Source organism: Neolamprologus multifasciatus, chromosome 3 (assembly GCF_963576455.1).
Source record: "Neolamprologus multifasciatus chromosome 3, fNeoMul1.2, whole genome shotgun sequence".
Classification (NCBI taxonomy): Eukaryota; Metazoa; Chordata; class Actinopteri; order Cichliformes; family Cichlidae; genus Neolamprologus; species Neolamprologus multifasciatus.
The window spans coordinates 13,003,108-13,015,533 of NC_140441.1; the positions used below are offsets into that span (position 1 = coordinate 13,003,108).

General features: G+C 42.0%; 1 protein-coding gene across 3 annotated transcripts; it reads left to right on the plus strand.

Annotated features, from left to right (window-relative positions):
• Positions 1 to 357: 357 nt before the first annotated feature.
• krcp (kelch repeat-containing protein) lies at positions 358 to 11,639 on the plus strand. Of its 3 annotated transcripts, none has more exons than XM_085140297.1 (14): positions 358 to 486; positions 577 to 653; positions 959 to 1,120; positions 1,205 to 1,286; positions 1,406 to 1,453; positions 1,563 to 1,791; positions 1,919 to 2,008; positions 5,496 to 5,627; positions 5,716 to 5,903; positions 5,990 to 6,186; positions 6,294 to 6,388; positions 6,482 to 6,536; positions 9,126 to 9,223; positions 10,536 to 11,639. In XM_085140297.1, the coding sequence occupies exons 2-14, from the start codon at positions 592 to 594 to the stop codon at positions 10,763 to 10,765; spliced, it is 1,668 nt and encodes a 555-aa protein (XP_084996423.1). In that variant the 5' UTR covers positions 358 to 486; positions 577 to 591; the 3' UTR covers positions 10,766 to 11,639. The 3 variants fall into 3 exon arrangements, with proteins under 3 accessions (XP_084996423.1, XP_084996414.1, XP_084996429.1); XM_085140288.1 differs by having other exon boundaries at positions 1,563 to 1,803; positions 1,922 to 2,008; positions 10,536 to 11,638; XM_085140303.1 differs by having other exon boundaries at positions 419 to 486; positions 1,563 to 1,803; positions 10,536 to 11,635.
• Positions 11,640 to 12,426: the final 787 nt, after the last annotated feature.

The following is a 12,426-nucleotide window of genomic DNA, read 5'->3' on the forward strand; positions in this document are numbered from 1 at the left end:
TGTCCATCATCATTGCAAACACTCTTCCTGCACACCACTTGGTCCCATAAAGGTTGTAATTTATGTACACCCACTGTATATAATTTGTATAGTCTATGTTTCTACTATTAATTTGCTGTTTTAATTTCTATATACCGGATAGGTTTTCTTAATTAGTAAATAGAATTGACTTACTAATAAATTAGTAAGTCTGCCTTAATTAAACTAGAATTCACCGTTTTGTTGCAGGTGTTATTGAACGCAGCTTCTGTTGCGTCTCGCAGCGCCTCCGAAATCAGGCCTGCGATTGGCTTGCAGCCCCCAAAGTTGCAGCCCCGAGTGTGCTTGAAATTGTTATCCGCGTTTGCCGTGCGGGCGGAGAACTGGTTTGCTGTGTAGCCTTCAGCGTCTACTAGATACTGTGATGACAAAACACGCGCACCTAAACTGACCCCAGAGCTCGCGCGAAGTACAGATACTGTACAAACAGCGGTGGCGGGAGATTGGGTAAAGAGTGATTTATTGAGATATTTAAAATCGTACTTTTAAATAAAAGAGTATAGTCGGAACCGGGTGGATGTTGTTTGTGTTTTTCAGGAGGACTTCGCGAGGATGGATGATTTCGGAGTTTATGCGGTTTTCGGAGTAAATGGTCCGCCTCAGAAGCTGCTGAGGTAACGCAGGCTTTCGACTCGCACATAATGTCGTGTATTTGTTTTTCGTTTGCATCCATGAGACGCTCATATGTGTCTTTAAATAGCTCAGTCGCCTTCAGCTAAAATTGCTGGGCTCAACAGCTCTGTCGCTACAATTTTATTGCTCCTCATTGGCGCCTCTTTGAATTAGACCTGTTTACACACAGTCGCTTAACTTCTCTTACTTTAAAACAGTAAATACTTTTCGCCTCTCGTTTTTCTGCGTGTAAAATCGAGCAGTGTGCCTTTATTTGCTTGTTTCTTCGTTTGTTTTTCCGTGTCAGCGCTGAAGGCTCTAGCAGGGCCCGTGTTGCAGTTCCACCAAGCGTCCGCCAGGTGGTGCTGTTTAGCAGCGGCCGGTGGGGGGAGAGGATCTGCGTCAACGCAGAGCTCAGCGATTTTGATCGGATGCCCATCACAATTGGAAAACTGACTCCTTATAATAAGTAGGTTCACCCTATTTATCCGTTTTGTTGTTTTTTAATGCACTCTAACAGCCTTTCTGTGAATGGTGCATATTTCACCTTCAGATGTTTGTCATGGGAGCAGTGGGAAGAGGAGACCTGGATAGACAGTGTGACACTGAACGTCTCTCTGGAGGGAGGAAACCTGGTAAATACTAAGGAAATCTAAAGAGCTTATGAAAACATTAGGGTTTTCTTAAGTTAAAACTTTAAGATATGGACAGATGTCACAGGTTAATGTATATAATCACTTTTTTTTTCCTTCAGTCAACAGAACCAGAAGTCATCATGGCTGTGAAGGAATACACGCCAAAGGTAATCTGATAAGGATGTACTGTGTCTTATAATATCACAAAGACATGTTGTTGCTGTCGGTGAAAGCAGATAGCGATAATGACATCATTTCAATTGTGCTGCATCTCAGGACACGGCTGCTCCGCCCGCGGCCCGAGAGCTCCACGGCAAGAGGAAAAGAAAGCAAACTGCAGAAGAAGAAGAAGGCAATGACTGGACAAAGAGAAGAGAAGAAGAGAACATGCGTCCAAATGCAACTACTGAGAAGACCACACCTGTGCGCAAGGTCAGAAGTCAAGCCAAAGGCAGCCAGAAGCTGTTTGCAAGCGGTGCCGATACCACCAAGCTGAAGGGAGCAGGTGAAAAAGGAGGTGGGTTTTTTGTTTGTTTGTTTGTTTCGTTGTGTTTTTCAAAAAAAAAAAAAAAAAATTCTTTAGGTACTCTTTCTTCTATCAAACCTGCTTTCTGTCTGTCCTCACTACACAGCAGCAGAGATGCAGGGGACTGTGGGAAGAACGCCTCCTCAGAGTTCAGTCCGGACGAAGAGTAGGCAGGCCAAGGCTCCCACACACACTGGTGCTGTTTCTTTTCTTCCTTTTTCTGTCATATTTATTCCCTCTTCTGTCCCAGCAGCTGACACAGCCCATCCCAATTCACGCATAGATGTTTTCCATTCACTGCTCACTTGCAGGAAAGTAACATAAACCCGGGCGCGTGATTCACGCGGGGCTCGGCTCCCTCCGACTGTTTGATTTTTAGATTGCGCCGTTGGCGTTGTATCGGTATTCCTGCAAGTCAAACAAATGAATCACTTGGAAGAGCATTTGGGGAATTATTAATCTAGACAGCGTTTCTCACTTTATTATCAGCATGTTGAAGCGCTGCTGTGTTTCATCAGCCAGAAATTCGAATTTGGCTTCTCTAAGGTGGCCATCAAACCCAGAGGTCAAACCAGGCCTTCCCAGTAAAGCAGTGAGCGAGTTTGCATTCAAGAGGCAATGTTGGGAGCATGTGACCAATCGCACCTCGTATGCAGCTATGGTGGAATGTGTGAATGTGGCTTGTAGTGTAAAGTGCTGGTGTCAGACTGTGTGTGAGCACGTAAACAACAAATATGAGGCCTGTTTGCAATTACGAACAAGGCTCTGCAGTTTTAGGGCTATGTTGCCATATGTCTGTAGAATAATGAGACTGTCTGCTTAATGAGAACTGCTTGCAGCTGGCACAGGGGACGAGAGCAAGCCCTCTGCACGGCTATGCAAAGTGTAATAAATTGCAGTCAAGTCATTTTTTATGTCACCACCAGTGTTGGTCAAGTTACTTGAAAAAAGTAATCAGTAATTAATTACTGATTACTTCCCCAAAAAAGTAATCCCGTTACTTTACTGATTACTTATTTTCAAAAGTAATTAATTACTTAGTTACTTAGTTACTTTTTAAAAACGATTTACAACCTGAATAGGTGATAAAGCGATAGATCTTTCTGCCCAATTCTACTTTTTCTACATAATCCATCATACAAAATGTAATCAAATGGAAAAGTCTCTTTTTAAAACTTGTTTTGTTAGTTTTAATCTTTTAACTTTATGCATGAAGCAAAATGTTAATTATATGCACCATTCTCTGACTGAAGGAAATTAGTTTAATATTTAAACCTATTTTCTGCACATTCCAGCACATAATAAATAAATAAATAAATAAATATATATATAAAATTTATTTATTTATTTTTTGTGTTTACACTCACTCTTTCAGATGCAAGTAAAACACAGCAGAAAATAAATAAAGTCAAAGACTAGCGGTCCTTTTGCTCTATTTTCACCTGTAAAGCAGGAGTAGAGTAGGCGGAGGTTTATCCTGGTGCAGGTGTGCCGCAGCGGTCAGTGGAAGGATACCGCAGTTTCTCTGTGAGTTTCTCATTACGTCGTAGCTACTCGGTGCTTGCTTGGAAGTTTAGGGTTTTTTGTTTGTTTGTTTTTCCACGCACAACGGACACTAATGTTTTTGTCACTTTTTACAGAATCAAACTCAAAATAAGGTCAGTACTTCCACGCTTTAAACGCTGCACGCTCATACTCTCTCCCGCACTCGATATATGATCCATTGTTGATCTGCACACAGCTGTTGTCAGGAACATCACACTCGCTTACGTCACTGTCATGAGACATTCTCAAGAAAATCACGGTTTTAGTAACGCAGTAACGCAGCGTTCCTACGGGAAAGTAACGGTAATCTAATTACCGTTTTTGCAATAGTAATCCCTTACTTTACTCGTTACTTGAAAAAAGTAATCTGATTACAGTAACGCGTTACAAGTAACGCGTTACAAGTAACGCGTTACTTCCCATCTCTGGTCACCACTACTGTGTGGCCATACAATGTCACTATTACTACACAAACTTGAAATGAGAGCTGCATCCACACAGGAAATGATTCGCATGTCACTTTAAAGCTGAAGCCAGTTCCAGGGTCAAGTTGTCTAGGTAAACATCTAATGTAGTCATAAGCCAGTCAACAGGCTCCCGTGCTCTCATTGGTAGTTGAAAAAAGCTTATTTGTCATCTGTGAGTCGCTCAACTTGTTATCGCTGCTGGCTTTTTCACCTCTAGCTGCTTAAAGTCATTGAATATCACTTTCTGTGGTGTCCGGTAGAGCTGGGCGATATATCGAGTTTTTAAAAAACATCGATATATTTTTATACGAGATATAAGATGTGACAATATCCTTTATATCGATATAGTCTATGTTACGTTATAACTATACTTGTGGAGCCGCAAGTTTGCCTCTTTCGTCCACTTTTGTCTTTACGCAACGTTACTCGGCCTCCCCCCTCCTTCCCCATCACTTAACCTGCAGGAAGCGACAAGATGGACACGGCAAATCTCCGTTAACGAGTTACTGCACATCGCCCCGTGCGTGGGGCTGGACGCCGTCAACGTGTTGACGTTGCCACGTTGACGCGCTAACCAAGCTAACGAGCTAACCACGCTAACGCGCTAACCACGCTAACGCCATGCAGCCCAGAGGCGCTGCACAGCCTAAAATCCTTTCATTTTCTCAAAAGTTGACAGCGCGCCTTATGTATGAATTCTGGTTGTGCTTGATGACCGCGAACCGATTTTATGTGGTACACGGCGCTCAGCAATCTGTCAAAAAATGTTTTAGTACGACTTTGCTAAGCTACGGAGCTGCACCACTTGATGGATTGTCGGAGCATTACGGCTACCGAGGAGCCTCGCGGAGTGATACGTACTGTGCTTCAACGTAATATTACCGTATTGTGTATAAGGACCATAAATGGCACCTGTTAAGAGACGTGGTTACGAAGAGGATTTCAAACTCAATGCTGTCAGTCACACAGTAGAAGTTGGGAACAGGGCAGCTGTGAAATCTGTCTAGCTTTTTGTTACGCACAAAAACAACATTGTTTTCTTTTATTTATGGAGCGTTATTATTTAATAAATGCTCATAATTTATTTTTGAGTAAATTTTATGTACATCTATGCTCTATGTTAATAAAAGTGCCTGTGTGACATCTGGGACACAGCTTTGACTAAGAACTCTCTTTTTGTTCTTACTTTATGGCTTTAAAAAAAATATATCGAGATATATATCTTATATCGCCGTCCAGGTAAAAAATATCGAGATATGAATTTTGGGTCATATCGCCCAGCCCTAGTGTCCGGTTGTCACGTCACTGCCAGTGTGGACACAGTTTTAGGGCTTTTTTTTGTTTTGTTTTCACCTTAAAAATACAGGTTTAACTGGTCGACCTCACTTGAGAACTCAGTTTGACCCTGACTCTACAAAACTTGCACATGGAGGTCCAGAGCAGGTTATTTCTACAGATCAGGTTACTATGGAGATGTAATCCAGTAATGTAACACTAAAGTGAAGTCACTAAGCCCCAAATCCTGCTTGTAGCACACAGGATTCGGATGACAAACATCCAAGCGCGGGAATGGGGAATACAGGCTGCTGGGAGTGTTTCAGAAACATGATCTGAGTGATGATCGTGTCTGGCTACTCCCAACAGAACATGACATGTCGTGTTTTCTTGCAGCTCTGCTGGCCAGCCCGTCAGGTCGCTGGGGTCAGACGTTATGTCCCATCGATGCTCAAACAGCAATTCTGATTGGAGGCCAGGGAGCCAGGATGCAGTTCTGCAAAGATCCCATGTGGAAGCTCTGCACAGGTCGGTCAGGTCAACAGCATTTTAGACTCTCGTTGATATTACAGCTCAGGTGAGAGCCGTGTTCAAGGGGACGTTCTGTGTGCAACAGAGGACGTGTCCTGGGTGGCCGCGGAGACTCTGGCTGAGGGTCCGACTCCTGAGGCCAGGATCGGCCACACGGCCATCTACGACCCCGACTCAAGAAGGATCTTTGTGTTCGGGGGCTCTAAAAACAAGAAGTGGTTCAATGACGTGCACATCCTGGACACGCAGAGCTGGAAGTGGACCATGGTAGAGGTGCGTGTTGATCTGTGTCCACACCCTGTGCTCGCTTTATTTCTTTTTTAGTTTTTAAATGACTTCCTCCCGCTCCTCTTCTTCAGGCTCAGGGTAAGGTTCCTCCCCTGGCCTACCACAGCTGCAGTATGTTTCAGGGTGAGCTGTTCGTGCTGGGAGGGGTGTTTCCTCGGCCCAACCCAGAGCCCGATGGCTGTAGCGACTCTCTGTATATCTTCGACCCCCGCCTCTCCATCTGGTACCAGCCCATCGTCACCGGAGACAAACCCTCCCCCCGCTCAGGGTAACACGGCTCAGTCCAAAGCTTTATTTAACGCACACTTTCTATCTTTTTAAATATAATTGCTCCATATTTTTAACCTTCTCTTTGTTTGTTTTTTTGTCTTGCAGTCATTCTGCATGTGTGATGCAGGCGAGGAAGATCTATGTGTTTGGTGGCTGGGACACTCCTGTATGCTACAATGACATGTACATGTTGGACCTTGGTGAGCAACACACACAAAGTACCTAAATCAGGGGAAACGTGCAACTACACATCCACGCTTGCGTTATTAAAATGCAACGTGTTTATGTCTTAGGTCTGATGGAGTTTTCTGCAGTCAAAACAACTGGGAATCCCCCCTCTCCTCGAAGGTATCGCACATAACACTTCAAAGTATTACATGAGCACGTGAGACGTCAGAGCTGAGTTCAGTGTGACGATGGAGCTGATCGTGTTACGCGTGCTTTGATGAACAGCTGATGGGCATCGTCTGGGGATACTTTCTTTATGCGTCTTAAGGAGCAGGCAGCTGCGCTTTATTATCCGCTGCAGAGCCATTTGGGTACTGTGTCAGGATGCTGTGAGGCCATTTTCAGTTGTGCAGAGGTAGAAAGACACCAGGTTTTGAGGCTGATTTAATTTCCTCAGTTCAGTTTAGTTTTTCCCTAAATGAGGCAGTGCCTTCTGTGTGTCCATGGAAATCTTCTGTGATCCCAGAAACCCAAAACTAAAACACGTCCTCTTCATTTATGTTCAGTGACAGATGGTCATTCTGATTTCTCCTGAAACTAATGAACAGCTCTTTGTTTTGTTTTTTGGTGTTCAGAGCCAAGTTGTTTTCAGTCTGTCAGCTTCTTTGTGTCTCCTCCAGTGATCATTCCTGTCTTTTTTTTGTGTTGTGTGCAAACTTAATGGTGCCATTTGTGTTGTGAGATGCTATTAAGGGCTCAAAACAGCCTGTGGTGCTCCTTTGGAGAGGATGGAGGGGTGGTAGGGGACCCATGCTGATCAACTTTGGCCAGGTTCTCAAGAAAGCTACAGTCAGTGGCAGAGATGGACCGATCCGATATTACGTATCGGTATCGGTCCGATACTGACCCAAATTACTGGATCGGATATCGGTGAGAAATAAAAAATGTAATCCGATCCATTAAATATCAAAAAAGCACCTCACAAAACTTGCTACACGGTGTAACTCGGCTCATAACCTTAGCACGTAGCAGCAGTGTGGTCATGTGATAGAGCGGCTGTGTGTATTTGTAGCCTGCTAGCAAACATTTCATCTCCGATGAGTTATCCCAGAGAGAAGTAAAGCAAGTGTGTAAGTTCATCTCTGAATGTTTGTAAAGCATTCCCGCGTTAAGCTTAACAACCGATATATGGAGCGACTGCCTCTTCTCTCTCTCTCTCTCTCTCTCTCTCTCTCTCTCTCTCTCTCTCTCTCTCTCTCTCTCCTGCTGCTACTTCAATCATGAAACTGCTTAATGATCAGCTGATCGGCTTTTCTGTCGCGAGTCCGTCTCTCTTCTTTGTTTTTGGCCCACTTCTCACCAGAAAGAGGAAACCAGCGGCTGAACAACAGCAGCACGTTTAAGCTTGATAAGCTGTTGTTAGAATTTATTTAATATTACTTTCTACACCAGGATCTTTTTCTATGCAGCTGACGGCTGGTAACTGTGCAGGGGCGGATCTAGCAAAGTTTAGCCAGGGGGGCCGATAGGGCATGAACAGGGAAAAGGGGGCACAAAGACATACTTTTCTTTCTTATTCTCATTTAAAATGTCTAGCTTTTAATAAATAATTATCTGAATCTTACACCCAAAGTTTTAATCTGATGTAAAATCTATAGAAGTCCATTACTGTATATAGTAACTGTTAAGTCTAATATACCCTAGTAAGCTATACTACTTTTTCCTTCGGGAAGATACCATCTGTGCAGTCTGCAATTCTGTTGAAGGAAGATGTTGAAGCTATTTAATTATTCTTGAAAAATAATTTATTTCTGTGCATTTTCCCCCTGCATCAAATTAAATTTGATTACATCGATTAAGCATCATGAGGTGGAGGGTGGTTCCCTATTTTCTTTTGCTGGGTAAAAGAGCTAAGTACTCTATAAAATACCAGAATAGGGAGGATGGAGCAGGTTTAACTTTATTAGATTGATCAGTGTTGCTGAACTATGAAATATTTTGTTGTATTTTTTACATACAGGTATAACAGAATAGCTTTGGTGTTGTTATTTATTTAAACTTGAGTATAAACTTATACAAAATGCAGCGAGATATTAAATAAACAGTTTTATTGATTAAAACGCACTATATCGGATTCATATCGGTATCGGCAGATATCCAAATTTATGATATCAGTATCGGACATAAAAAAGTGGTATCGTGCCATCTCTAGTCATTGGGCAGATGGTGGTATAGTATAGTGTGGTGTGGAGGACACTGGAAATGGCAACATCTGTTGGCTTATTGGTTCTGTATAAATCCTGATGTGGGTTCAGAGTAGGTGGGAGTGTGCTTGATGTATTTGAGGATCAGTCTCTTAGTGTTACAGCCTCTGGCCTGTAGTTACTGAGGCAATTTACTACAAACTGTCTGGAAACGTGCTATAATGGATGTCTTTACCCAGGTGGGGACATCATGTACTGTGATGGGGAAAGACCGATGATGTTTGTGGGTAGCTCGGTTCGTTCCACACTTTAGCCTCTGAGACCAGCTGCTTTTCTTTTATGTAGGCACAGCTGTATTATAAACATAACACAAGCAGTAACATTTAGGGACAAATGGGGGCTTTATGGAGACATTTACATTCGTCAAATTAAGGTTTAACACGATTTTAATAAGACAGGAGATTAAAATGAGAGCAGAGATTGTTACAATATCGTCTGCAGTCATTTCAAGAACCTTTAAGCAACTTGAAGTTAAGTGTGAAAATTGTGTGCTTGTGTGTTTCAGCTGGCATGGCAGCGCTGTGCTGTCAGACACAAAGTTCCTGATCCACGGTGGTTACAACGGAAACAATGCCCTCAGTGACGCATTCGTCTTTGATATAGGTGAGCAGAGGTTTGGTTTCTGAAAAGTAGCTCTTTTGTTGTTAATGACAGTCTGACTGATACAGGATTTAAGATCAAGACAGAATTATTTTAGGGTTTTGGTAATTCCCAAACTAGGTAGGAGACACTGCTTATTCTACTGTTCCTGCACAATCCATGCTGTAAGTCCGGTTGGTTCTGTGCCAAAAAAATATCTCCTTCATGTCCTTAATATTTAAAATAAAAGCCACAGACATATAAACAATAAAGTAGCTTACATAAGTATGTCAAAGCGATTTTCAGCAGCTTCTAGAATGTAAATCGAGTAGGGATGGGTACCGGTTCTGACATAAACGGTAGTAACCAGACCAAAAAGCAGCGCACATTTCGGTGCTTTATTTTCCTAAGCTGTGATACACTTTAGATTCTAGCCAATCATTTTACGTTTCCGAGGATAGTAGGCGGGTCCAGGTACGTACGTTCTTTTAGAGCAGAGCTACAGATTAAAAATGCCCAAGGCGAAGCGGTCAAAAGTCTGGCTGTACTTCACAGCAAAATATGCAAACTAAGCAGCCTGCAACAAGTGCTTTAAGCTGATACTGTGATACTGTCAAAGGAGGTAACACCTCAAATCCGATGAAACACCTGGCGACGTATAGCGGGGTTTAAAAGCCGAGAAATGCGCCGTTCTTCTCTGCGTGAGTAGCTTAATGTTGTTCGTGTGTAATTTACGTTGAGTAGGCTAACCACGTTATTACATTAATGCATGTAAGGTGAACTAGCAAACACTGTCGTAGTTACATGCAGCTGTCTTCTTGTTTGATGGCAGATACTCCCTTCACCCTGGCCAAAAAGGCTAAAATGACCAAAGAAAAAGTGGGAAACAGTTAAACATGAGAGGTTTTTGGACAAAGTTTGTGTTTTTTCCATTGTTTAAGCACTGCTTCCAGCCAAGAGTGATACCATATATGCCCCATAGCTGCAGAAAAGGCTAACATTGTTATCTTTTTACAAAAAAAACAGCTGAAAATGAGAGGTTTTTAGACCAATTTTGTGTTCTCCATCCTTTAAGCACCGGCACCGTTTCAAAAGTACTGGTTTGGCACCGGTATCAGATAAAACCTAAACGATACCCATCCCTAAAATCGAGCCTCATCTTTGAGGAAAAGATTTTTAAAAAAATAATAATAATTAAATTGACATTTTCTTGTTTATGTTAACAATGCGTTAACCGCCACCTTCACCTGACTGTTGAGTTTATTCTGAACATAAAGTGTAAAAACGAGAATTAGCAGAAAAATACAAATTTCATGCCTTTGTTTTGCTGTTTCAGACACCAACAGCTGGACAGAGGTGAGCGTGCCTGAGCTGTCTGTACCCAGGGCGGGGCACTCCATCATCACCATGGAGATGGCCGGTCACCGCTGCTTCTCGGAGGAAGACGAAGACGCGGATATGAACGGCGGCAGAACCCTGCTGGTGTTCGGAGGCGGAGACAACGAGGGCAACTTCTACTCCGACCTGACGACTGTCGCCGTGGAGGAGCTGCTCGGTGCTATTTAAAGAGAGCGAGTCAGAGGTGAATCCTCTCTGCCTCACTGGATGTAAAGCTATTTTAACACCCTCACCCTTTGTTATTTATAATCCTGTGGGTTTTTATCCCTTTCTGTTGAATGTCTCCTTTCTTATTTCGCTTTAAAAGGTTTCCAGGTTTTATTTGATACCTCAAAAGATCAATATGTCGTGAAAAAAGGATTAAGAAAGATTTCTCTCATTCTGGAGCTCCTACTCATAAAAACAATATCTGCTTTAAAGGGCAGATTTGATGATGTAAATATGTTTTCCTCAGGTACTTTTTTAAAATGTTGGTTTATATTGATTGTGTTTTTTAAAAACTGAGGCTCTATTTTAGTTCAGAATATTTTTTTTTCTTGCAGATATATGTAAGTGCATCAGTGCGTTTGTTTTTATTTGGCATCATGTTCAAACTATCAGGGGTGGGGAATTTTCCATTCATGTCACTGGGCTGTACCATTTTGCTTTTCCTGATTTTACTTAATACACATTAAAAGGTAATTATTGTTTAACTATTGTATTTTCCCTTATTATATATATATATTTTAAATTGTGCATATACTGGTTCAATGTATAAACACTCAGCTTCAGATTTTGTTTTGTTTTTTTTACCTCTTGGATCAGTTTGATGTCAGAAAGAGCAGATATCCTTAATATGGTCATTATGGCAGAATATCCCACCTACCTGCCGTATAAAACTTCTTGCAGCCAGTGGAAGCTGGTTTAAATGAGGTATAATGGCTTGTATCAGACAGTATGAATTGATGGATGCACCTGACGCCCTACATAAAATAAACAAGGATTATTTTGAACTATGAATCATGCAAAGCTACTCTAGCAGAGTCCCAAGAATGAAAGTGCGCAGCTGCATAATAACTCTGCTCAATATTAATATTATATTAAGTTAAACCCACTTGCATATTATTTTCCACATGGATAGTATGTAGACTGTACAGTCTATGCATTACTGCATGAGAATACAAAATCAAACCAACATCAATTAAAAGAGGTTTGACAGCTTTAAACAGAAAAGGCTGTTCATGCTGCTGTGGTCACTTGACAGTAGCGCAAGCTAACGTGAGACCTGCAGCGTGACACTGTTATCTTCAGAGAGCCAGAGCTAAATGGAGACTTTTTAATAAAAGATTAACGGAGCGTGGGAGGGATTAAGTTCATATCCGCTCGGTTCCTGATAACGGTGTCATGACTGTGGCTGTGTTTGAACTTTTTTCACTGGATTAAACAGACAGTCCCCACGTTGGGTAACTTTAGATTAACAGAGGTCAGTAAATACACACTTAATTTAAAACAGAGATTCATTCTCACAGCACTAAGAAAGAGTTTTAAGCGTGTGTCATCGTCATGGCCAACTGTTCTACGTACCTTAATACATAACCTGCAAAAGAAATGCGATCCACATCATCCCCAGCTGTAAATGTATTTAATGCAAAAGTTAGCAAACTTGCATGTTTATCTGATATGTGATGTATGGTGAACATGCCAGAGTCAGCTGATCCAGCCATAACGATAAGCTTTATCGAAAAGTACAGTTTGAAGCCTAATATTTAAAGACAGAGGCTGTCTGGTAGCTGAAGACTTCCTCCAATTCATGTTTTAGAACAGGGGTGGGCAATCTCAGTCCACGAGGG